The sequence below is a fragment of the Apodemus sylvaticus genome, chromosome 19 (assembly GCF_947179515.1).
Source record: "Apodemus sylvaticus chromosome 19, mApoSyl1.1, whole genome shotgun sequence".
Taxonomy (NCBI): Eukaryota; Metazoa; Chordata; class Mammalia; order Rodentia; family Muridae; genus Apodemus; species Apodemus sylvaticus.
This window is the reverse complement of record NC_067490.1, coordinates 7,068,731-7,095,504: the sequence shown is the minus strand read 5'-3', so window position 1 is coordinate 7,095,504 and position 26,774 is coordinate 7,068,731. Positions and strand designations below refer to the sequence as shown.

The window sequence follows — 26,774 nt, the reverse complement described above, 5'->3', positions numbered from 1 at the left end:
GTGAAGTCCTGGCTGGCCTTTAACTCACTATGTAGACCAGGACTGGCCTTGAATTCACAGAAATCTACCTATCTTGCCTCCCAAGTGCCAGGATTAAAGGCATGTACTAGTACATCAGCTAGTTCAACAGCTTCCTAAAATATTTATGAAAAAAATGTGCTTCAGTAAATTTTAAGTGCATGAGCAAATTTAAATATATTAAATTACTACTACTTGTATCTAGACAGTGTGAACGTGCTTTCAAGTTAAGCATAGTGGTATCAAGAATCATAGCGCATAGGGAGTGAAAGCCATCTACACCAGCCTGAGCTACAATGAGTTCAAAGCTAGCCTGAGCTATATAATAAAACCCTGTCTCCAAAGAAAAGGAGAAAGAGGGGAAGAAGAAAAAGAGGGAAATGCATTCATATTAAAGAAACGTACTGACAATTTTATTTGGCAATTAACAATTAGTGCGTTTTTTTTTTTTGCCTGATTTCAAAATGTCTAAAATGAACCAAGACGATGTTCATATTTCACTAACACTTTTAAGTCCAAGTCAGAGGGAACAGACTGTTTTAATCCTAGAAGGAACAGTCTCTACCACATAAAGAACTTCCAAGTTCTATAAACAGAGCAGTCTTCAACAATCTCCAAGGTAGCAGGTTTCCCAATAAGGAGAGCGCCTCTATAAATTACCCCAATTACCCATCCCCATGACACAACATAAACCACAGAGACAGAGCTGGAAACTGCATGTGAACTGTATGCTCTTCCTGGCTTTCTCCTTTCTATTGTGCGCCCACAAGAAAGAGCTCAAAGCTCTCCGGTTTGCCAAGCCCTTGTGATGGCTGTCCTGACTAGACAATGCTCAGCAGCCAATCCGAAAGCCTGAGTCACTGGAGAAAGCAGCAATTCTGAAGGAACTCCTTTACTCTCACAATGCCAGAGTAATTCTGTACAGAGACTCTTCTGCAGATGTCTGGGTGTGGGCCATCCCTGGCTGGCTCATGTTAAAGACCTGCAGCTTCCAGAGTGCTGGGCTGCATGAAATTTCTTGGGAGCCTGCTTTTTTGTTTTTAGGAAGGGAAAAGACGAGGACTCCCTCGTATGCCTTGATGGCTTTCAGTCCATCCACATCTGCATTCTTCCCAGTCACGACTGGCCATGCCACCGTCATGGCTAGCCCTGATGACTACTTCTGACAGCTGTTCTGTATCTCCAGAACTGCCAGCACTCCATAAACATATATACCACGCTCATCCAAACACACAATCACACCCACACACCTAGCCACTCTCAACCTACCAATAACCTTCCATAGCAAAGGTCACTGTCACTCCAAGCTTGGTGTTAACTCCCCATGTACTCGGGACGAAGGTCCAAAGGCCTCGGCACTGCCTACACAATCACGATCTCTACTTTTCTCACCTCCTCAGCCTAGTCCCCAGCTGATTCCTCTCCACAATCTACCCTCGGCCACCCTGTTCCTCACCCCCTCACCATCTCCCTCACTCCCTGGCCTCCATCTACACTGTTCCTCTGCCTCAAACACTCCTCCTCCCTGCCATTTACCCTCCTGATTCGTCCTTGCGAGTCAACAGTGACTTTCTCCAGGAACCCCTCATCCACCTCCACCTTCCTAGGACAGTTGCATCTCATAGTGCAGGGACCATCTCTTCAACTCTATCAATCTACCTACCTCTCTCTGCCTCAGACACCTGAGGAGGTGCCAAGACTCTCACACACCATTCCTCACAGAGGCACTCAAGTATCTGTAGAATTCTAAGTTCCCCTGATTAACACAGTGTAATTATGGCCTGTGCAACAGTAGAAAATGATTAAAATTAGCTAGGACATAACAAAGACGATAATTTGGTTACTCTTTGGCATGAAATACGAACTCCACACGTGTCCACAATCACCCTTGGGAAAGGTTTTAGAAGGGTGTGTTAGAATGTGTTACCAGGTAATTACTAGCTTTGTGCTCACTATTTCTGTTAGTGAAGCTCATAAGGGGGACAGACTGAAAGCAGCAATGAAGGAACCCTGGGTGCTATGGGTCAAGACTTCTGCTGTCTGCTCCCACCAAAGTCTCTTAGCCTGACTCAAAATCCTCTGGCTAGAGGCAAGGAGCTATTCCGTCCACTTCTCCAGCTTCTAAGCCTTGAGGAAAGGCTTCCTTACAATCTATTCACTAATGGTCCCAAGGGCATGAAAGCAGGTCACCAGGCCACAGACCTCTACACTGCGCCATTGCTGGGGTTGCCGTTGGGAGCTACTTTCTACAGGCCGCGTGTCCCGCAGTAAGTTACAATCTAGGGCTTGTGACACTACATTTTTCCAAAGTGATGTCACAAGTGTGATGGCAGTAGGAGGAGGAGCAGGCTCACCACCCTCTGCATACCTCAATCCCCTCATGCAGTACTAGCCAACCCTCTAAGATCCTAGGAGAGTCTGACTGCCCGTCCAAACACCTGAACACTTCACAGGCGACAACCCAATACCTATAGCAACTCTAGCTGTAAAAGTCTTTGATCTGGTTAATTTCGACGTGTGATTTTTTTCCCCAACCTTTTTCATAATGAAGTTAAAATAAATTTTTAAAATGTTTTGAGTCAAATTAAAGTGAAAAGAAGACTCTACCGCTGTAACACTGTTACATCTTCGAAGTTTTTGCTATTGACTCATTCTTAGCGCCTGTCCTTCCACTGAGAATTTTTATTTTGAAAAGGATACACTTCAAAAACCTCTGAACTGAAAACCTTCCACAGAGATCTGCATTCAAAGTCACTTTCTACTCCTCTTCACTCTTAACCACATCCTTGATGTCTAGATCAACCATTCCTGGAGTAGAGAATGGCCATTCCCCAGGATGTCTTCACCAGAGACAACCAATTTCCTTCATACACATCCCAACACAATCATTAACAAAAGATAAAAAGCCTGACTCATAAAACTTGCTGTAACTCTCCAGTTTCCTTACACAGAACTAGTCATGAGGTGTGACCTCAGCTTGTTAGGTGACAATCTATAAAGCCCGAAGTGTACCAAGGACAAACTATAAGTGCTGGTAGGAGTGGGGGGGGGCCATCTATCTATTTACCTATCTATGTATCTATCTATCTGTAATCCACCCCAATTCACGCTAATGTGGCATGGAATTCTACACTCTGTGTTGCAAACATTTAAAAAAAAATGTTAATAGGGAAAGAGAATTTGAGAGCCAAGGAGGAAAGCCGGCTCTCACATTCCTTCCTGAAGCCAAGCTGGCTTGAGGTTCTGTTGGGAAGTTTCTGTTTTCGGTTCGGTTTAGTTGGGTGGGGTGTTTGTTTTGGGGGTTCCTTGTTATTTTGTTTGTTGTTTGTTTCTGGTGGTTATGATGGTGGTTATGATGGTGGTGGTGATGATGGTGGTGGTGGTGGTGGAGGAGGAGGAGGAGGGGTTTTTTGACAGGGAAATTTTTACAGACTCCTTGATACACGCTTTAGATAAAAGTGAGACCCTCAACAATCCTCTTCCCTCCACAAGCCCGAATTCTGGACTGTGGATCCGTTCAAACGTATGACGTGTGAACAGCTTCCTAAAAGCAACTGGGGACCGAAATATAATTTGGGAAGTGATGATGCAAATCTCTTGGGGAGCAGCAGGGAGGAGGGGAGGTGAAAGTCAGAGGAAATACCCTCCCGATGGCTGGGCACCAACTCATACCAGGATGAGGGGGAGGCGGACTGGCCTCCACAGGCCAAGGGAAAAGGGGCAGCCCTGCCCCACCGAGAAGTGCCAGCGCCGCCACCTCGTCCCTCCCGCTCACCGTGGCCCCTCACCCCAAGCCGGCCTCGGGCCAGCGAGTCCCACTGAGGGCAGCGCGGCCCGGGCGGTCCTCCTCCTCCTCCTCCCCCCACCCTCAGCGTCCCCTACCCGCAGCCCTCCTCAGGCCGAGGCCGCGGTCCCCGCCCGCTCCCCCGAGGCCCGGCTTCCGCGGCCCAGCTTCCCGGGGCTCCGGCCTCCCTCGGGTCCCCACCGCCACCCCGAGGCCCGCGCCCGCGCCCCTACCCCCACACTTACCCCCAGAAGCCGCAGGGACAGCGAGGCGGCAGGCTGGGCGCTTTGCTGCGCTCGCTCCCGGCGTCTCCCATGGTGCTCGGCGGCGGCGGCGGCGGCGGAGCTCGGAGGCGACGACGGCGGCGGCGGCGGCGGCGGCTGGGCCTGGGCCCCCCTCGGAGGAAGCGGAGGCGGCAGCGGCGGCGGCGGCGGCGGCGGCGGGGGGCGCGGGGCGGGGGGAGGGGGAGGGAGCGGGCGCGCAGGCGGGCGCGAGTCCGGGGCTCCGAGCCGGGATTCCAGGCGGGTCAGCTGGAGGCGGGCGGCACCACTCGGCCTGAGGACGGGGGGGCCGCGGCGAGGAGAGGGAGGGGAGCTGCGGAGGAGGGGCTGGGCCGTGCGAGCCGGGGAGACCCGGCGGCCTTGGCGGCTCTCTCCGCCGCCCCCCGGCCACGGTGCTGTCCCGTGCGGCGGCGCTGGCGGGTTCGGGACTGGGTGGGGAGGGACCCGAAGCCCCCGCCGGCTGTGGAGTCGCAGCGGCCGGCTGTGACGCCCCGGGGGCCCCCCGCTCCCTCCGTAATCCCCTCCCCCCGCCCCGTAGACGGCGCTGACCGGACAATGGCCGCTCCGCCCCCCTCCCCTCAGCGGACACCCCTCCCGAGAGCGGCGCGATGGTCTCGCCCGGGGGAGCCGCCGCCGCCAGAGCCCGGTGGATCAGCTGGGATCGGGGCGTGCCACTTTGTTCCGCACCTCGGAGGCTGGGCGGGGCGTGCTCGGCCGAGTTCTTCGGGCGAGCCGCCTCTCAGACCTCCATCTCCCCAGAACTTTTAGGGGAGCTGACTTGCGATCCGGGCTGAGGAAGGGGAGCAGGGTTCAGAGTCCTATGGGGATGCCTTGTCTCCCCCACGACTAAAACAATTGGTACGCCCCGAGCGGGCCAAGGACCGGATTAGTTGTTTAGGGTGAGCAGGGTCGGTCCCGGAGCGGCGGCGCATGCGCATGGAGACCTAGTCGTCGCTCCGGAGGTGGGCGGAGCGTTTCCAAACCCGGAAGTTGTCTAGGTGTCCTGTGTCCACTGCTGGCGGCCTGGGTCTTCAAGGCCATTGCTCGCGCCCCCGATCAACGCTGTGAAGCGTTTCTCTCCAAACTGCCGGCGGTCGGAGAATCTCGCTTCCCATTCCACCTACTTAGAAAACTTGCCTCCCTCCTTGCATAAATGAATTTATGGAACCTGTATACTATGTCTCTGTCTTTTTTTTTTTTTTTTTTTTTTTTCGTGACAGGGTTTTTCTGTGTAGCCCTGGCTGTCCTGGAATTCACTCTCTAGACCAGGCTGGCCTCGAACTCAGAAATCCGCCTGCCTCTGCCTCCCAAGTACTGGGATTAAAGGCGTGCCCCACCACCACCTGGCTTCTCTGTCTCTCCATAGCAAGTCAAGTCGTGGGGCAGAGGGAATTTGCCCAAGTGTTTCACCCAGCTGGTGGCCTCCGTCTTAGAGACCCAGGTCCACTCCCACTGTCTCGATTTGGAAAACCTTTCTTCTCCCTGGGGTGAATATGGTTAGTTTGGGGAAGAGATTTGACTTGATTTTTGATGGATATTAATAAATGGCCAAACGAACCATTGAAAAAATCCTTTTAATATTCCTTACCAGCCGGGCATGGTGGCACACGCAATCCCAGCACTTGGGAGGCAGAGGCAGGCAGATTTCTGAGTTCAAGGCCAGCTTGGTCTACAGAGTGAGTTCATGAGTTCCAGGACAGCCAGGACTACACAGAGAAACCCTGTCTCGTTGGGGGGGGGGGGGGGGATTCCTTACCACGGTCCTGAATTCTTTGTTCTCCAGTCAGTAGTGACCAGAATAGTCCACTGATGATCACTAATTTGAACACGAAAGAAATGTCTAACAGAACTCTTGGAGAAGTGACCTGGCCCTCTAAGGGTTCAAAAGTCCAGAACGTCCAGGAAGGCCACCATGTACCCTATCAAGTCCAAGGGAATCCCTGCCTCAGAGGATATTACTTAAGATTAACTTTATTATTAAATAGAACTTTTCCTTTCCTTTATATCAGTTTGGGCATTCTCTGGATTTGTTAACGCTGACATCTTGACGGCTAAACATCTAAAAACCAGGAATTACATATAATCCTTGCAATGGTGTCATTGGGTGAAGACAATGATCACAAAAATTACGACATTTAACGCCATGGTGTTTAGTTATGATTTTGTGAAATTCACACACCTTCAATAGAACTACTTCTGTCAAAAGTGCAAAGTGCTGGGTGGGCATGATGGTACATGCCTTTAGTCACAGCCTTCCAGAGTCTGAGGCATGTTCTACGTCATGAGTTCCAGAATAGTCAAGACTCCATAGACATACAATAACTGGGAAAAATGAATAAACATATACATCATTCCTCATTTTCATGTTACCCTTAAATCCTTCCTACCTTGAACTGACATGGAATTGCTACATAATGAGAGTTAGCCTTTGAATCCAACAACGAGATGAAGTCCCCCATTTACATCTCTCTGCATTGGCATCTTGATGGTTGTCTTTTCTGTAGACAAGAAAACCCAAAGGAAAGTTGGGTGTAAACATTCCTGTTTGTCATCCAACAAACCACTTCCCTGTCTGCCTGACAGTAATTCAGCAAGCATTTCTTGAGAACCCAAGATGTCCAATCCAGTGGAAACAGGGATGATTCGTACAGTGAGGCCTACCAGCTAGCTTTCCATCTACGTCCAAGACTCTGCTCACCATTCTCCATCACGTCAGCCTCCTGTTGCTTTTTCCTAAATGAACCTTGCTGGCTTGCCCTCCCACCCCCCAGCCCCTTTGCCTCAAGCACCCTTCCTCCCTCTGGCCCAGCCTGTTCCTTCTGTTTCAATGCCCTCCACCTCTGCCACAAAAGAGTTGGGTCCTTCTTCCTCTGCCCATTATGGGACAACCCAGCAATTCTCTATACGTATCTCTTCTTATACAACTGTCTTCAAAAGGACTAATGTTGGGACAAAGTTAACCTATACTTGCTGAATGGAAAAACTAAATTCTGACAAAAATTCAGTCCTTGCCAAGAGCCTTGTCTATGCAAGTATCAAAATCACACATATTTCTTCATGCAAAATCAACCTCTTTTCCCTCTCCCATCCCCTCTCTCTTCTCTATGTGTGTCTGTGTATGCGGTGTGTGTGTGTGTGTGTGTGTGTTGTGTCTGTATGCAATGTGTGTCTGTGTGTGGCATGTGCCTTTGTATATGTGTGTGTGTGCGTGTGCATCTGTGTGTGTCTGTGTGGTATGTGTATCTGTATGTATGTGTCTGTGTGTGGCGTCCTTGCATGTATAGTGTGTGTCTGTGTGTGTGGTATGTTGTCTGTGTTTGTGTATGTCTGTGTGATATGTATATCTTTGTGTATGTGTCTGTATGTGTGTGTCCTTGTGGTTTGTGTGTACAGTGTGTGTCTGTGTGTGGTGAGTGAATCTGTGTATGTGTGTCTTTGTGGTGTGTATGTGTATGCAGTGTGTGTCTTTGTGTGGTATATGTGTATTTGTGGTTTGTGTGTAAAGGGTGTGTCTCTGTGTGTGTAGTGTGTGAATCTATGTGTGTGTCTTTGTGTGTGTGGTGTTTGCATGTGTTCTTGTGGTTTGTGTGTACAGAGCATGTCTGTGTGTATGTTCAGCTGGTAAAGGTGCATGTCAACAATACTGATGACCTGTGTTCAATGCCAGGATTCACATGTGGAAAGAAGAAAAACAATTCCTGGAAATTGTTCTCTGCTCCCCACGTGTAGCCATGGCCTCCCTGCACCCACCTATGCACATACACACATGGACACAAAATAAAAGTAGCAAAGGAAAAAAACCCAAAATACAAAAACAAATACCCACGATATTGCAAAGCAACTGGGCACACATAGCGGTACACACGTCTAACTCCAGGACTCAGGAGGCTGGAGCAAGAGGATCACAAGTTCAAAGCCAGCCTGGGCCACACAGTGAAACAGTATCAGCAATCTGAAAAATGCCAATAGCAATGTCGCAATGTCTCACACATAGCAATTTAATGTGTCACACGAGGACATTAAATATCAACAGGAAGCCATGTGGCCAGTCCCTCAGATCCTTTCTCTCTAGTCATATGGACTTTCATCTCTGCTTATTTTTGTCTTCTTCCTTAAAACTGTTTCGTTCTCTTTGGACCTGTTTCTCTGAGAACATAAGCCAAGCTTACTGACCCCCATGTCAAAAGCAAGCCAAGACTCGTTAATATTGGTGGATTCTATCTGCAAGGCCTTGGTGCATGCCAGCTTTCAGAAAGCAGAGGCAGGCAGCTCTCCAAGTTCGAGGCCAGCCTGGTCTACAGAGCTGGTTCTAGAACAGCCAGGGCTACACAAGAAAAAAAAAGAGGTATCTGTGTAGGTGTCTGTGTTCCAATTTTTAAGGGAAAGAATCTGATCAGACTAGTTGATATTAAGTTGTCGGACTTTGGCCCTTTACCTCCTCTGCCAATATAACAGTGCAGTCAGGGTTCTCGTGATACGAATGTGACCACCAAAGACCCGTCCTTGGAGGCTGTGGTTCTCAAGAGGATCAGCTGAGCCAGTCTCAAGTCTCATGACTTTAACCCCAGCACTTAGGAGGGAGATGAAGGAGAAGCTCTGTGAGTTTAGGACCAGCCTGGTTTGTATAGGGAGTCTCAACCCAGCCAAGGCTACATAGTGAGACACTGTCTACAATTTTTAAAAAGAAATCATTGCAGGGCTAGAAAGATGGCTCAGCAGTAAGAGGCTGTTCTTCCACAGGACCCTGATTCGATTCCTAGCACCCACATGGCAACTCATGCCTATAATTCCAGTCTCAGGGAATCTCCTACCCTCACACTGATAAACCTGTGTAAAACACCAATACACATAAAAACAAATAAAATATTTGTATCAAAAGCTGTATGAAAAATATATCACAAAAAGAAGAAGATCGTCTACTTGAGGGTGGTTCCAAAAGATGTCCAGAGCACAGCCCAAAGGAGCAAACTGCAGCGTGACCCTCGAAAGCACAAATGACGATGAGGATCTAGGCTTTTCCAAGAACTAACTCCAATTTAAACCACCCCAGGCCTTCATCTCTCCAAGAATGCATCACTGACACACCCTTATTTTGCATAATCTTGTGTAACATTCATGGCCCCGTAACACCTGTCACAATTCACGAGACGACATTCGCTGCTCTTCTCTGCAAATACCGTGTTTGTCTCGCCCCACATGATTTACCTGAGGCCAAAGGCACATCTGGTTTTATATTCGGTAATTCTTCTTGAGGCCCTGCTACATGGCTTGTTGGTGAAGGGCACTTGCTGCCTAGCCAGGCTGGCTGAGTTCAATCCCTGAGACCCACTTGTTGAAAGGAAGAGAACTGATTCCCATAAGCTCTCCTCTGACAACCACGTGCATGGTGTGCATGCATGCGTGTGCGTGTGTGCATGCACGTGCACACACACACACACCACATGCACACACAGACACATGCAAGCACGCACACAAAATACAAAATATTTTTCAATTGAGTAGTTGAGTAAAATTAAGGTACAATAATTGTTCACCTATGTGAGATGCTCACTAGGTCTGATGTTGGACAACTATAATGCCAGCCACACTGGAAGCTGAGCAGGATCACAAGCTCAAAGACAACCTGAGCTCAAAGTGAGTCAGATCCAGCTAGACTATTTAGTGAGACCTTGGCTTCAAAAACTAAAAGGGAGAGGCTGAAGAGATGGCTCAGTGTTAAAAAGGCTCTTGTAGCCGGGCAGTGGTGGCACATGCCTTTGATCCCAGCACTTGGGAGGCAGAGGCAGGTGGATTTCTGAGTTTGAGGCCAGCCTGGTCTACAGAGTGAGTTCCAGGACACCCAGGGCTACACAGAGATACCCTGTCTCAAAAAACCAAAAAAATAAAAACAAAAAAGCTCTTGTAGAGAACCCAGACCCAGTTTCTAGTACCCACAACCACCTGTAACTCCAGCTTGGGTTTTGGTTTTTTTGAGGCAGGGTTTCTCTGTGTGGCCCTGACTATCTTGGAATTTGCCCTGTAGACCAGGCTGGCCTCAGACTTACAAAGCTCTGCCTGCCTCTGCCTCCCGACTACTGGGAGTAAAGGTGTGTGCCACCATTACCAGGCTAGTTGGGTTTTTCCCCCAACGGAAAGTAAAAAGAGGCAGGGAGGCTGTGTCTCAAGGCTCCACACTTGTCTAGAATCCACCAATGAGAAGCTGGGATGTGGCTTGGAGGTAGATCACCTGCCTAGCATGCACCAGTGAGGGATAGGAGCTATGTATGCTCAACGGTATTGTTCAAGGCCTTGTTACAGGGTCAGTCTCTAGGACTGCACAATAAATACATCAACCAAAAACCAAGACCCGTACACAGACTGGCATCTTAAATGGTTCTACGATGAAGGTCTGACTCAATCACATCTGACCCTTCCCCTAGAAGGTAGCGAAAGTGTTAGTTTTGGTTGGCCGCCCTGGAGTTCGATGAAAAAAAAAACGGCATCCCTAGCCAGCCTAACTCTTCAAACTTGGTGTCCTCGGTCTGAATCCGAAGAGCCCTGATCCATTTCCCACGGCGCGCCCACCTAACAGGATGGAAACTCAGAGAGGCCATAACGTTTCAGGGTATTATCAAGTTAGGGCCAACGTGTGAGATAACTGGAAGAAATGCCTCTGTCATCGTCGTCTTAACTGTTTTCTCCTTTGCGCTGCATTCCAGATGAGCCGGGGATGTGCCTCTTGGGAGTGCTTCTCTCACTGTTGACCCAATAGGAGCCATCAAATATGCTCAGTCGGAGCTGTGGAAGAGCAGCATTGCCTCACCAGCCAGCCGCGGCTCCTGACGCAGCGGCTGAGGCAGGGCCACAGAAACCTTACTCAACCCTGAAAAGCAACCACGAAGGGGCTTTAGGAGAAAGCGGATGATCCTCCCTCTACTTCTAATCCTAACCCCACAAGGCTCTAACCCGGCTTTAAAGACTTCCACCACTGTCATCCATTGTAACCTGGTATTAGCCCCAGGGTCCAAACCCTGGCCTGGACCTTAATCCTAATCCTCATATTATCTGCCAAACGGAATCCCGGATTTCAGACCCCACGGCAACCCTGATTCTGCGAGTTTGAGAGACTCCGTGCCTTACCACTGATTAAAGTGCCCCCGGTTCGTCTTTCCTGTAACCCCGACTCACGAGAACAGGGAACCTCAAAATATCCTAGATCTTTGAGGAGATGAGAGGTGCGTTTTTGTCATCAGAGAAAGGCTTTGACCTGCTAGGAAAGAGGACCTGGGGCATCTCCCTCCTGGGGCAAGACCCAGCAACCATATTTCCGGTGCGCTATTTCAGGGGCAACTGAGCCCTTCGAGTCGAGGAAAAATACTACCCAAGTCTCCATCCGAGCTGGCTTCCGGGGGCAGCTCGATGTGCAGAGTTTTGAGGGCAGCCTGATCTATACAGGCAATTAGGGAATCGCAGGCTAGCCCGGGAAGCACTCGAGGATCTCATGAGACACTTTTTTCCAAACACATCTGAGAACGCACTAGGTTCTGCTCTTACCCTTGAGCTTGGTTTCCCTGGTTGGGGAGTTTTTGTTTTTTGCCCCCCACTGAGCAAAGCCTTGTGTTAGATTCCTCCTAGCTTTCAAGTTTTCTGATGTCCAGTTGATTCTCTGAATCCCTTTCAGTCCAGTTGGCATGAATAAACTCTCGGAACCAAGGGAGAAGAAGGGCAGCCAGGCGTGCCAGCTCCAGCCCTTCTCGGGAAACTAAAAATAAATGAAGTGAAATGAAAACTTGGACGGGCAAGAAGGGATGGGGAGGGCAGGAGGGACTGCCATTTCACATTCTGTGCTCCGTATGGTGGTGACGTCACCGCCCAGCTCCCCGCTGCTCACACCCAGGCGCGGTGTGAAATTTGATTTTTACTGACTTTTCTATCTCTTGACAAGAACAGAAATAATCACTTCTCTCAGAAATTCTTGACCTTTGTAGAAAGAAAAGGCCTCCCCTAAATCCACTGCTCCCACCCCCCAAGAGAGACCCTGTGCTAACAATCTGGCATATAGTCTGCAGGTTAGGTAGTTTGTACACGGTCATATAAATTAGATCATATGGGACATAGTGTGTCCTCAAACTGATGTCATGACATCTTCAATCTCTTTCTGTATAAATTTATAGATAGTCTTTTTGTTTTGTTTTGTTTTGTTTTTTGTTTTTCGAGACAGGGTTTCTCTGTATAGTCCTGGCTGACCTGGAACTCACTATGTAGACCAGGCTGGCCTCGAACTCAGAAATCCACCTCCCTCTGCCTCCCAAGTGCTGGGATTAAAGGCGTGCGCCACCAACGTCCGGCTGTCTTTTTTTTTTTTTTTTTTTTTAATGGCTCTTCAAGAACAGAGTCTCTCTGTGTAGACCTGACTGTCCTGGAGCTTGCTCTGGAGACCAGGCTGGCCTTGAGCTCAAAACTCCAGAGGCCTCTGCCTCCTGAGTGCTGTGGTTAAAGGCATGTTCCACCACCTCTGGCTAGGCTTTTCAGTTTCAGTTATGTGTATGGTGTGGGTGTGTGCACATGTGTGTAGGTGTCCTGGCAGGCTGGAGGAAGGTGTCAGATGTCCCTGAAGCTGGCATTAAAGCTAGTTGTGAGCTGCCCATGGTGGGTGCTGAGAACTGAACTTGGGCCCTCTGTAAGAGCAGTGCACGCCCTTGACCACCGAGTCATCCTCCCAGTCCTACATTATAGTCTTAAAGTTAAAGGCATTAATGCTGGTGTTGCAGAGATACAAGGACGATTGGGGGTAACAGGATGAGAAGGAGGAAGGGGAACAGGGAGGAGAGCCTTGAGACTTATCATCTAAAGGCCTACAACCAGCAGAATCCATAGTGTAAAATTGAAATCTGGGTCTGAAGGCAACCAAAAGAACCACGTCTGGACACAAATATCATTGATCAGAATTGTGTCTTATTTCTTTGTGTTGTTCCTTTTAAGCCTTTAATGGATTACAGGCTGTCTGACCACCCTGGGGAGGGTAATTTGCTTTATTCAGTCTTTATTTGTTTCAGGCTACTGTAACAAAATACCACAGACTGGATAACTTAGAAACAATAGAAATTTATTCCTCATAGATCTTCTTTCATGAGTGTGTGTGCACATTCATGTATACATGTGTATGTGCACATGTGTGTATATATGTGTATGCGCACATGTGTGTATATATGTGTATGCAAGCACGTGTAGTGTGTATGTGCATGTATGTATGTGTGCATGTATGTACATGTGTGTGTGCATGTATATGTGTGCATGTGTGTATACATGTGTGTATGCATGTGCATGTGTATATTTGTGTATATGTGTGCATCTGTGTATACATGCATGTGTGTGTATGTGTGTGCATATATGTGCATGTGTATGTACATGCGGCATATCAAACATCATCTTCTACTGCTCTGTACCTCATGGTTTGAATCAGGATCTCTCACTGAACCTGGAATGCACCCATTTAGCTAAGCCGGCTGGGCCAGTTTGCCCCTAGAGCCCCCTGTCCCTGCTTCCCCACTGCTGGCATGTGGTGCCAGCTATTTTACATGGGTGCTGGGGATCTGAACTCAGATCCTCATGCTTGCACAGTGAGTAATTTGCCCACTGAGTCACCTTTCCAGCTCCTATTCCTTGCAATTCTAAAGACAAAAGGCATGCCACCAGCAGATTTAACAAGGCAAGGAGTCACTGTCATTCATGGATGGAACCCTGGCTGGGTCAGCAAGTGCTAGAAAGGGTGGGTGAGGTCCCTCAGCACTATTTGATTAAACAATGCATTCCTTTCTATTATTGTTGGTGTGTGTGTGTTCCCGCGCACACATGCACACACGCATGCGCACTTGTGTGAGTATCAATGTTGCTGTTTTTTGCATTACTAGAGAAGCACTGACCTGACCTCCCTGTGGTTTTTGAGACTCTTACTAAGCTATCCTCCTGCCTCACCTTCTAAGTAGCTGGGATTGGAGATGTGTGTTACCGTGCCTAGCAAGATTGTGTGTGTGTGTGTGTGTGTGTGTGTGTGTGAGAGAGAGAGAGAGAGAGAGACAGACAGACAGACAGACAGACAGAGAGCACATGTACCATTGGAGTCTAGAAAAGGGCATCATCAGCTCCCCTAGACCTACTGTTACAAGCAGATTTGAGCCATCAAATGTGAATACTAGGAACTGAACTCAGGTCCCTCTGCAAAAACAGTATTTGCTTTTAACCCCTGAGCCTTCCAGCCCTGCTCCCCTGCCAAGGTTTTGAGGCAAGGGAGGGGAGGGAGGGGTTGGTGGGGATTGGGGGCTTGTTATGTAACCGATCATGATAATCTTCCATGTGTAGCCCAGCATGGTTTCTAACAGTCACAGTGGCGTTCCTTCCTCTCAGCTTCCTGCCTGCTGGGATTATAGGCATGCTCCAAAAAGCCTAGTTTCTTTCTTTCTTTTCTTTCTTTCTCTTCTTTCTCTTCTTTCTTTCTTTCTTTCTTTCTTTCTTTCTGTCTATCTTCCTTTCTTTTTAAAAAAAAAATAGTATCTTTCACCGTGTTGCTTAGGCTGGAATCAAACCCTTGGCCCAAGTAATTTCCTGCCTCCACCTCCCAAGTAGTGAAAACTGCTGATATACACACTCCTGTCCCAACTCTTGGACATACTTCTTAGGAAAATAATTGCAATGCTGCTTTGTATGCACTCTAGGTGGCCAAACATCCCACCAGAAAACATGTTCCAATTGACAATCGCTCCAACATTGGAAGAGAGGCTAGGGTTCCTCAGGAGCTTGTGATCTCATCAGTCTTAGCTGTTACCAAGCTTGCCGATCAAAGATGGCACTTAATGGCTATCTTAATTTGCTTTGGGAGGGTGTGTATGTGTAGTTTGTTGCCGTTTAACTCATTTTGTACAGAAGTGCCCATTCAGGTTCCTTTGTCCACATTTTTTCCTGGGGTGGATTTATTTTTCCCTTAAAGTTTCAACGTTGACGTGAAGAACAGTAGCCCTTTTCCATACACATCGCAGGCTATTTCTCTGTGGTTCCCCTCTCCCGAGCTTCTCCTTTTATCCTGAGATTTGAACCCAGAGCTGCACATATTCTTCTGAGTACCCTACCAACGAGTTACATCTCCTGTCACTTTTGTCTGTTATAGAATCTCACTAAGTGAAACTGTGATCCTCCTGCCTCGGCCTTGTGAATCACTGTGACTCTACCCACCTGTGCCACCGAGCCTGGCTTTGTCAGTTGTCTCTTATGTGTATCCAGGTGTTGGATTTTCAAGAGTCTAGAATGCGGGTGGGGGCTGGGGGCTAACCTTGGCTGATTTAGAGTTGCTGACTTGCGCAGTTTTTGCAATTCCCCCCTTAGGCTATCTTTCTTCCTGCCTCAGGCAGTCTGAGGCAAATGGCCAAGTTATGTGTGGGTCAAGCCTGTCCCTTGGGCTTGGTGCCCAAGCTCCCCGGGGGCAGGCTGTCCAGGACTTGTGCCCTAGCCTTCCCCATTTCCTCGCTAGACACAACCGAAATTTCCTGCCCATTTCAGACACAACCAAAAGCCATGACCTTATAGCTGCATGAGTCCCTAGGGACCTAAAGTTTCCCCATCAAGTCCCTTGCTCAAACTAGCATAGATCATTCCCGGGGCCAAATGGCATGCTGGGGGTGGGGTCTGTTTGGCACCCAGCCAAATAGAAAAAGGATTGAGGAAAATGGTAGGGACGACCTCAGCTTACACAGAGGCCAGGTCCGTGTCTGTGTGACTCCAGGTCAGACTAAAAGGACAGAGAACAGGATGGCCCTGTGGAGGAAGCATGCTTTGTGCAGGAGCCCTACTGCCAGTAACTTCTACCCACCAGCCAGGGAGCCCAGCTAGGCAGAGGCTGCACAGCTGCCATCTGCTCTCTCTTGGCTCCAGTGCCTGGCAACTACCTGCCTGAGTCTGTTCTCCACTCTGGATGGGAGGCAGCGTTCCTCCATGGACCATCAGGCGGGCGAGGCCTCGCCAGGGCCTGGCCCCATGATGGATTCACTGCGTATGACTTTCTGATGTGGGGGCTGCTCCGTCCTGCGGCAGATTCCATACCATCTGGTGTGAGGTTCTTGAAAGAGCTGAGAGAAGGGGAAACTCCACATGCTGGCTGCTCGTGCTGGGGGAAGGGTAATTTTGTGTGCACGGGTCTGATTGTATACACAGGTGGGAACCTACGCAGGTGAGAACCTCTGCGAGTGCCCTGATCGTGTGCATTCACAAAGGTGTGGACTCTAATAATATTAGGAGTTCGACACTACGGTGATCCCATTTCCTTCCCAGAGACCACTCAGCAAATAGAGTATTAATAAATAATAATGCTACCATCTTTTCTGCTGTCTGCTAACAGAGATAGCTGCTTTGCACACACTGGTTTTGGTTTATTGTTATGTTTTGTTTGTTTGTTTGTTTGAGATAGGGTCTCATAACCCAGGCTAGCCTCACAGTGGTTTATGTAGCCAAGGATGAACCCTGAATGCCTGATCATCCTGCCTCCCTTTCCAAGTGTTGGAATGACAACTGTCACTTGCTTTGGCTACTGGAGTCTGCAAGAGAAATCTAACCTTCTCCACCCTACAGATGAGTCTACTGAGATCCTAGGGCCCAAATGAACAGCCCGAAGACCCAATTTGTAAGCAACACAGTCGGAATCCGAGATGGGGCTGTCATTCCACGATGCCTGATTATTTCATTCCCATCCCCTTCCTGAATCCCATCGAAAAAAGAATGAACAGCAAGCCATGCCGTACACAACGGGATAATTCACGGGAAATGAATGCCGAGCAAAAGGTGCCAGGCCCCAAACAAAATAGCTACCGAGTCATTCGGTTTGCCGGAAAGACTGAAATGGACGGGACTCGGAGATGATGTCAAAGATGAGGAGAATGAGCCGGGGCGTGATAGCTGTAAGCCCAGGACTCAGGAGGTGGAGGCAGAGGTTCAAGGTCGTTCTCAGCTACATAGAGAGTTTGGAGCCACCCTGGGCTTCATGACGCTCTATCTCAAAGAAACAAACAAAACAATAAGGAGAAAATGGTGGCTAGGGATGCAGCTAAGTAAAGTGCCTGATCTGGCCTGAGAAAAGGCCCTAACTTCACTCCTTGTGGGTAGAGGGAAGAGAAATGGATGACTCTTCAAGAAAGGGCTGGAAAGGAGCGTGAATGTCATTCTTAGAGGGTAGTCATGGCAACATTTACTTACGGACCCGGCTACTGATTACATGAATGCATGCTTTTAGTAAGTGTTTAATCTCAATTTGGGGGTTTCCACTCCACCTTAGATCATTCAGTTTCCAGATTAATGACACAACACTTTTCCATTTTTGTTTGTTTGTTTGTTTGTTCCTGTTTTTCAAGACAGGGTTTCTCTGTGTAGCCCTGGCTGTCCTGGAACTCACTCTGTAGACCAGGCTGCCCTCGAACTCAGAGATCCACCTGCCTCTGCCTCCCAAGTGCTGGGATTAGAGGCGTGTGCCACCACTGCCCAGCCACTTTTACTTTTATAATAAGCCCTAGGTAGCACTAGAGCTGGGCAGGTATCAACCCTCTAAGCTATTTTGTCTACTTCTCCGTCAAAAACCCTGAGATAGGACTTGCCGTGTTCCATGGGGGCCTCTCTTACTCCGACTGGCCAGACCTCAAGGCCAGTTCTCACGATCCCTTACCCCATGGTGTCTTCCCCTCTCTCCACTTTCTCTCTCTTCCTCTCTTGGTCCTGCCTCAGACCTCAAGTCCAGGAACCAAAACCCCACTTACATCTCTTCTGCCCAGCTATAGGCTGTAGGCATCTTTATTCAACCAATAGTTTTAAATGAAGGAACCAGATTCCATAGCACCACTTGGTGTATGTGAGGATTTTTTTCATCCCTGGGGCAACCAGACCCTAGTGGCAGGGTTTGGCATTACAATACATAGCAACATGCCAAACCTCCACAACTTGCCTATGTGATTTATGCATTTTTATATGACTGATTTCCTTCAAAGAGATGGAAATAAAGATAAAAAAATCTTACCAGGTACTGTGAGAAATACAAGGACAAGCACTACAGAGCCTGCATGTAGGGGCTTGGGAAGATTCTAACTTTTAAATAGGAAGAAACCTTGGGGTTAGTAGACTGCACACTGTGTGTTGTGGGTGAGCTACACGGAATGATGAGAATCAGTCTAAAGACTTCAATAGAGTGCTCCTGTGACATGCTTGGGGTCCTGGGTTCATGCCCAGCAGTGCATAGGCCAAGTATGGTGGCACCTACCTGTAATCTAGGTCTGGGAGATGAAGACAACAAGACCAGAAGTTCAAGGCCACCCATAGTAGTTTAGGGCCAGCACCACTTCCATGAGGCCTGCCTAAACAATAGATAAAGAGGCCAAACGTGGCCATCTTTAAAGTGTGCACACTTTACACCCCAGTACTCTTTGATTTGAGATTGATTTAATTTGAGACAGGCAAATTGATCTCTTCGAATTTGAGGCAAGCCTAGCCTACACACTGAGTTAGTTATAACACAGCCATGGCTACAGATCAAGACCTTGTCTCTAAATCAACCAATCAATCACTCAATCAATCCAAAGACTGGCAGACAAACAGCCAGACTGTGGGCAAGAGATGGTCATGCATTTTGAAGTCCAACAGGCCTGGTTGACTCCAGAGGTCCATCCCCAGCTAGCTGAGGGATACTGAGAGAGATATTTAACACCTCAAAACCTTAGCTACCTCTGCCATGCAATGGGAAGCCACATGGTGGGAAGAGAGAACTGACCCCCACAAAGTTTGATATCCACACCTGTGCGCACACACCCACAACTAGAAACTTAAATGTAAATATATATATATATATATATATATATATATATATATATATATGCGTACATGTGTGTATATGTATATATGTATATGGTATGTGTATGTGTATGTATATATATATATGTATAGATTTGAGCTGATGGATGAATGACTAAAGACCTTGAGTCATCTACTCAGAGGCCAACCACTGACACACTTCCTTCCCTCAAGGACCCATTTAGAGTTCCCGCTTCCTCTTTCATGCCCTCAGGAAACCAGATGGTCTTTCATTGGTTATTTTTTCTGCATGCAACACAAACTCACTGCCCCTTCCCCCCAAATAAAACAGCACCTTAAACACAACAGCCTTTTATTTTGGTTTCCTTGAAAGAAGTCCATTAAAAATGTGTGTATCAGGGGCTGGAGATATGATCCAGGGGTTAAGAGCACTTGATGCTCTTCCAGAAGACCCCAGTTCAGTTTCCAGCATCCATGTTGTCACTCTAGCTGAAAGGGATCTGTCGCCTTCTTCTGGCCTCTGCTGGCACCGGCATAAATGTGGGTACACATACAGATAGGGAGAGACATATGCATACAAATATTTAAATCTTAAATACAAAATATTTTAAAAATTCTAAAAATGTGTATAATGGCAAAAAGCCAAGACAGGACACAGTTGGGGGGGGGGGGGTAAAAGTGTGTGTGCATCCTGTGGCTGATAAAGAGCTGGTTTCCAAAATATGTAAAGAGCTGATGAAATTCAATAGCAAAAAACACAGAATTGAAAAGAGACAAAAGATTTGAACAGCCACATTCCCAAAGGCATAGGAGTACTTACCAGGCAAGTGAAAGGAGCAGGCAGACAGCATTAGTCAGCAGGGAAATGCAGATCAAAACCACAGAGGATATTACCTCACAACCACCAGAAAGTCACACAAACAAGCCTTCGTGGAGATGTGGGAACGCCCAAACCCTTATTTGGGACTTAAGGGGGTTGCAGCTACTTTGGAAAAACAATTTGGCAATTTAAAAAGATACTTTTGATATGACTTGACTGTACAATCCAACAGGGCTACTCTTGGGTATCCATCACACAGGAGAGATGAGCAAAGTCCATACAAATGCCAATAGCAGCACTATTCTTAACAGTCACACAAAGTGAGAACACCCTATTCACTTCCTAGTGTGTGGTGTAACTATATATGTATATATTGGAATATTATACACCAATAAAAAAGGGGGTGGAGCACTGATGTGTGCTGCATGAGTGGAAACAAGTGTCCAGAACACTGCTCGGTGCCAGATGGGAAAGTGCACACCTATAATTCTGTAGACTGGGGACGGCTAGGGAATGTATAGAGACAGGAAGCGCTCAGCAGGGTGGAGAAGGAAAATGCCTAATGGCATAAAGATGGTGATGAGAGAGCCGAAGTTCAGTAACATTGTAGCTACTCTTGTTTCTTACCCCAACCTTATATTCTTTCCCCAACCTTAAATGAACAGCTTGATTTATACAAACTTGCACGCGAGTACACGCGCGTGCTCACAGGCTCACGCACACCCCTGAATGATAACATGAAGACCAGGAGGGCTTCCAGCATCTAAAAAGCACACCAGGCCAGCCCCACTCCTCACAGAGCAGGCTCACTGTGGGCACCATTAGCACAGTGCATTCTCATCGGGTGCTCCATCTCCCTGGTTCCTTGGGCATGTCTCCTTATGCTACCATTCCGCCCCTCCCCCGCTCGGCTCGACACTGCCTCCCTCCCCTGATGCCCAACAAGGAACTCCAGCTCTGGGCAGGAAGGAAACAGAAGCTCTCTGGTAGGCAGGCACACTTTTTTCTGGAACCACAGTGGCCATCTGTGTCACTGGGTGTCTCCTTCTGCCAGTGCCCCTCTCCCCAGGGAGGATCAGAAATTCTGAGCCCTTCACAAGCCACGGCCCAGCCTAGCGTCCCCGATGCTGCAGGGCTGAGGTTAACAAGCTTGGCCTGCGTTCATTCAGTGTTTGTTCTCGCAGCTCTCTCCCTTTGTGGGTCTCGACTCCCCCTCTGGCAATTTCTCAGGCAATTTCCTGAGCTCAGGGCTCCTCTTAAACGCCAGGCTCTCTAGCCTCCTTTCCTAACCAAATTGTCTCGCAGCTCTCGGCCCCAACAAGCGCGTTTGTTTACCTCGCTTTACTTTAGAGACAGAAATTGAGGGACCCCCTACGAGGGGGAAGTCCCTTATCTTGACTCACTAACCCCGCCCCCTTTCTTTTGTGAGGCTTCTCCCTCAGTCAATCACCGCCTTAGTTTTGGAGAAGGTCTCCCTGAATCTCAGCTCAGCCAGCCAGCCTAGAAGACCACCCTGTCTCTGCCTCCTACGCTGGAATTGGCTTCCTCTTCGTGGGTGCTAGATTCGAACTCAGTTCTTCCTCCTTTCAGGACAAGGGCTTTATTGCCTGAGCCATCTCTCCAGCCTCATGGTCTCAGAATTCTTAACTGGAGTCCAGTTGAGTTCCAAGGCCCACAAAGGGTGGCTTGCTTGTATCCCTGTATGGCCCAGACTCCAGCGAAGCCTTCCAAACACGCACTCAACACTCAATTAGTGCATGTTGTATTCAGATCTAATTAAAAGATGGCTTTGGGTGAGTGGAGGCTTCCTGGGGCTAGGGGGAGACCTGAGGCAGAGAAAGGAGTTATTTAAGGAGGCAGAAGGGGGGGGGAGTGACTGCAGCTGGCCCTGTGGGCTGTGTCTTTAGGGTGAGCCAAGCATTGGGTTTCCCCTCCTCCTGCCTCTGAGGTGGCTGGTGGGGCAGGCAGAGGCTGCTGTCACCATCCATCACAGTGTGACAGCCTGAGGGAGCCCAGGGCCCATTCTGGAGGACACTTTCAATCAACCGTTGGTTCAGCTTATTCCCTCTAAATGACTCTGGGATGTAAATAAAATTAAGTTAATGCTACTGTGTTTGTCTCTAGCTGGGGTGGTAATGGGCTGTAGAGATGCTGCCCCCGAGGACGGCAGTTTGGAGAAATGGCAGCCTGGTGGGCTTTTCGCCTGTACAGCCAAGTCCCAGACATGTACAACCTGCCAGCTATAACCACATGTGCCTCAGGACATCTAGGAATACAAAACCAACACACAATAAGCTTCTTCCTCCTCTTCTTTCTCCTCCTCCTCTTCTTCCTCCTTTTTCTTTTCGGTATCTGAGATGGGATCTCTCTGACACTCAGAGAGCTGCCTGCCTCTGCCTCCCGAGTGCTGAGATTAAATGTGTGCACTAGTCAGGTAGTGATGAGGCATGCCTTTAATGCTAGCACTCGGGAGGCAGAGGCAGGCAGATTTCTGAGGCCAGCCTGGTCTACAGAATGAGTTCCATGACAGCCAGGGCTACACAGAGAAACCCTGTCTGGAAAAACAAAAACAAACAAACAAACAAACAAACAAAAATGTGTGCATTACCACTACCACCCATGGATTTCAACACAGAATCTTAAATTCACATCATCGGATTTTTTTAAATGATTGCTAAATATTTTGTAATTCAATTGCATGATATGTGTGTGTATGTGTGTGTGTGGTTGGTTGGTTGGTTGTTGTGGTTGGTTGGTTTGATTTATTTATTTTTACTTATTTTTTTATTTTTTAGGATAAGGTTCCATCTCTACACAGCTATGGCTGTTCTGAAACTCACTATGTAGACCAGGCTAGCCTTGAACTCATAGAGATCCACTTGCCTCTGCCTCCCTCCCGAGTGCTGGAGTGCCGATTATTGGCATGAGTGGATCTTTTTTTGGTTTGGTTTTGTTTTGTTTTGTTTTTGTTTTTCGAGACAGGGTTTCTCTGTGTGGTCCTGGCTGTCCTGGACCTCACTCTGTAGACCAGGCTGGCCTCGAACTCAGAAATCCTCCTGCCTCTGCCTCCCAAGTGCTGGGATTACAGGCGTGTACCACCACACCCGGCCCGGCATGAGTGGATCTTGAGTGTCTACTTGGAGCTGACACTGTCTGCCATGTTGTCAAATGGGTGGACATACCTGGTAGCCATCAGTTGTGGACCCTGGGAGGTTGTATCACTACTGGTCTCCCTTTGTCTCAGACTTACCCTATATGGGTGGTCTATGTGCTCTCCATGGACACCCCATGTCCATGTAGGCAGGGCCTACTAGGAAGAACTGGGTTATAGAATCGATGGTTATAGCACACTGCTTTTGGACTCAGTCTCTGCTTTCTGGTCTACAGAGATGTGCACAAGAATGGTCAAGCTCTCTGCCACAAGTGCCAGAAGTTCCCATACCATACTTTCCCCACCCCGACAGACTGTACCCTCTAAAACCCAGAGCCAAAACTAAGCCCTGCCTCCCTTAAATTGCTTCTTTAGTTTCTTAAGACATATTTTTATTTCTCTGCATGTCTCTGTATGTTCCGTGTGTTTAGGGGTCCACAGAGGCCAGAAGAGGGCATCAGACCCCCCTGGTGTCAGAGTTACAGGTAGTCTATGAGCAACCCCCTATTCCTCCAACCCCACCCCTGAAATGTCAGTGCTGGGATCTGAACTCAGGACCTCTGCAAGGTCTTAATTGCTGAGCCATCTCTCTAGTACCTTCACACACACACACACACACACACACACACACACATGTCTGTATGTCTGTGGGGGATAGACACACACAAACACAGACACAGACTTCTCCTAACCCTGTTTTGATGTGACTGCATCAGGTCTCAATAGACTGTGATTCTCTCTGCCCACAGGGCACCACCTTCTGACTCTGCCTTTCCAAACTTAAGATCCAGAGAAAGAAAGAAGGAAGAAGGAAGGAAGTCCTTAGACTTTCTTCCCAGGCAGAGCTGGCTCAATTAAAGGCCTCAATAGATTATGATGCCCCAGATAGGAAGACAATTCAGTCAGTCCAGGGAGAGATTGCATAAAGAAAGACATTCCGGAGCGGAGGCAATTTTCCAATAGAAACATCCTCCACTCTTGGAATTTGCCCTGATGAGAGGAGAGGGCCAAGGCCCCGCCCCCCCCCCCCCCCCCCCGTGCCCTTTCACCTCTCCCTTCAGCCATCTCAGTTTACAGAAGGAACTGTGGGAAAATAATCCTGTGATTTTTAACTCTATTTATAAATCTCTTCAAGCTTTCATGTGGCCCAGAAGAAGGCTTGGCCAGAACATTCCAGATCATGGAGGAAATCAAAGAAGATGTTTATAATTTCGGGACAAAGCCTGAGCACAGAAGTCTCTCGGGACGCCCCCCCCCCCAGGGTGGGGTCACAGATCACACACACACACACACACACACACACACACAATTAAATTAAATTAAAAAGTTATACCCCACCTCCTGTCCTGGGAGTTCCTCCTAATCTGATTGGTGTGCATGCCTAAGTCTGTTCCTGGCAGTATTTCCTACTTTGGGGGCCAGTTAAAAAAACATGATCTTAAAGTACATCTGCAACCTGAAGAACACCGTCTGCAGCGTCCTGCCATCTGCCATCGTCGGGGGAGTCCTCATCTGTGGGCTGCGGATGTGACACCTGGCTGCTGGGTTCTCCAGTTTAATGGACGCCATCTGACTGCTCTAATGCTCTGAGACCCCGGACTCAGTTCTTCCCCGCCCACACTGCCCCAGCGAATTGTGCCACACTTGAGCATCCTTGGGCAGACACTGACAGGCACAGATGGGTGAGGGCTTCCTGTACCTTCTCACTGTTCTGTTCTTCACTTTATCTGTCAGAGGCTTCCCAGCGCAGCCTGCCCCAGCCAGGTGTGTGGAGAGGGGACTTATCTAGCCCACACTGTGTGTCACCCACCAGGCTGAGAATCGATGGATGCCCCAGAGACTCATCCCCTTCTCTGCGGAATCCCTCCTTGTAAGATTCACAGCGGGGGTGCCCCAGCCTATGCCTGCCTGTCCTCCCTGCTGCCTGTACAGCCCTCAGCTCAGAGCTAGGCTTGGCACACAGAGAAGTTTCCTGGGTTCTGGGCTTCCCTCCCACATTCCAGGAGTTCCAGGAAGTGGCTGGGAATGAGAGCTGGAGAGAAAGGGACCTAGATAGCATTCTAGACCTTTCTATAGAGCTACGTCTTTCATTTCAAAGGTCATTCAGGACAAACAGAATGAAATAAGAGTCTCTGTCCACGGGGCACCAACCTCTCACCCCGTCCTTCCCTCTGACCTGCAACATCACTACCACACCCATAGCACTGAACTTGGCTGATGTATGATAAATGATTGAACAGGTGTGTATGTGTGTGTGTGTGTATGCGCACACTAAACAGATGGAGGAGATGAAGCAGACATTAACAGGATGGATACAGGAGGCAGAGCAAAAGAAAGACAGTTGCGAAAATTCTCCACGGGAGCTGGAGAGAAGGCTCAGCAGTTGAGATCACTGCTCTTCCATAAGATGAGGGTTCAATTCCCTGCATGCACATGATGGTTCACAACTGGTGCCTCCTTGTGGCCTCTGAAGTTACCAGGACCACAAGCCGTGCACAGATACATGTGCAGGCAAAACACCCACCCATACACGTAAAAACAAAAAAATCAACAATAACAAGAAAACCAAAGGCCCACTGAGATAGGAAGACAGAAAAGGTTAGGAGGGGAACTGAATAAAATGAGATCCTCACCAAGACCTGGGAGAGCCGGAAGAGGCGGGATTGAGTCTTAACATCTCTCCATGCCTCAGATACCTACCTCATCTGTAACATAGGGACAAAGCTGGGACTTAACCTTACACTTACAGGGGTGTTGCAGTGGCTTGTTCTGGTGCTGCTGTGTGTTCAAATGCTAAATTCTGTATCCCAAGATCTGGCTGCTCCAAGACAAGGCGATCCTCACGTATACCAGCTTTCGTTGTGCAAACCTTGTCCCCCAAGTTATCCCTGATTAATAGAGATGCCTACAGGCTGGGCTGGGCAGAAGGGAAGGGGCAGAGGGAGGTTCCCAGGCTCGGAGACTCAGGCAGGTACCATGCTCGAGGAGGGAAGAAATTACATAGGAGACGAAGGCAGCCACCATGGGCTAGACGGATTATGACCGCGTGACCAGGAATGTTGGAATGGGAGCAACCCAGGTAGAACATGGAAGTGACGTTTCTGGGTTATTGACCCGGAAGTAGATAAAATAGCACAAAGAGTTGATATCTGTCCACCTCAAGTGCTTTTAAGACTTATTATAAACATAAAAGCTTTTGTGTCTTTTATTTGAAAACTAATGTTGTAGAAACCCCCAAATAATATTCACCACAACAGCGCGTATCATGTGGATCAAACAAGTATACCGCAAAGTATTTAAAGCTATACCTGGCTGTTTTAGTTCACTAAACATGAATATTATTATTACCACTATATATATGTGTGTGTGTGTTCATGTGTTGTGTGTACAGGAACGTATAGTTGTGTGTATTTTTTGAGAAGGGGTCTAGCGTTGAACATATTTAACTAGATTGGCCAGCAAGCTCCAGGAATCCTCGAGTCTCCGCCTCCCTGGCTCTGGAGTTACAGGTCCACGCTGCTGAACCAGCTTTTGACCTGAATCTTAGACATCCGAATTCAGGTTCTCACGCTTGCCAGTGCTTACCGGCTGACAACAAAACAACTTCCCGGAGGAAAGAGTCTTCTTGGCTCATGGTTTCAGATGGATTTCATTCCAGGGCCACAGGAAAAGCAGGGCAGACTGTCTCCATCTGGGATCACAGGAACAGGGGCTGTAAGTGTTGGCTTGTCAGAATAATCAGGAAACGAGACTGGAATTGGGACAGGATGTAACCTCACAAGTCCCGCCCCTTGGGACCCACTTCCTCAAGCCTGGCTCCGCCTTCCAAGTAGCGCTGCTAGCTGGAGAGCCCGTGTTCACAGTAAGAGCTCTTGGAGGATGCTATAGATTGAGAAAACAGGAACA

General features: G+C 48.4%; 1 protein-coding gene across 3 annotated transcripts in view; it reads right to left on the bottom strand.

Moving 5' to 3' along the window:
* Nucleotides 1-4,180, bottom strand: part of Zfand3 (zinc finger AN1-type containing 3) — a 196,130-nt gene extending 191,950 nt beyond the window's left edge. For all 3 annotated transcript variants that reach the window (XM_052164549.1, XM_052164550.1, XM_052164552.1), the window contains exon 1: nt 4,048-4,180. In XM_052164549.1, coding sequence (XP_052020509.1) covers nt 4,048-4,118 — 71 coding nt within the window. In that variant the 5' untranslated portion in view covers nt 4,119-4,180. The remainder of the gene's footprint in view (nt 1-4,047) is intronic.
* Between the last annotated feature and the right edge of the window lie 22,594 nt (nt 4,181-26,774).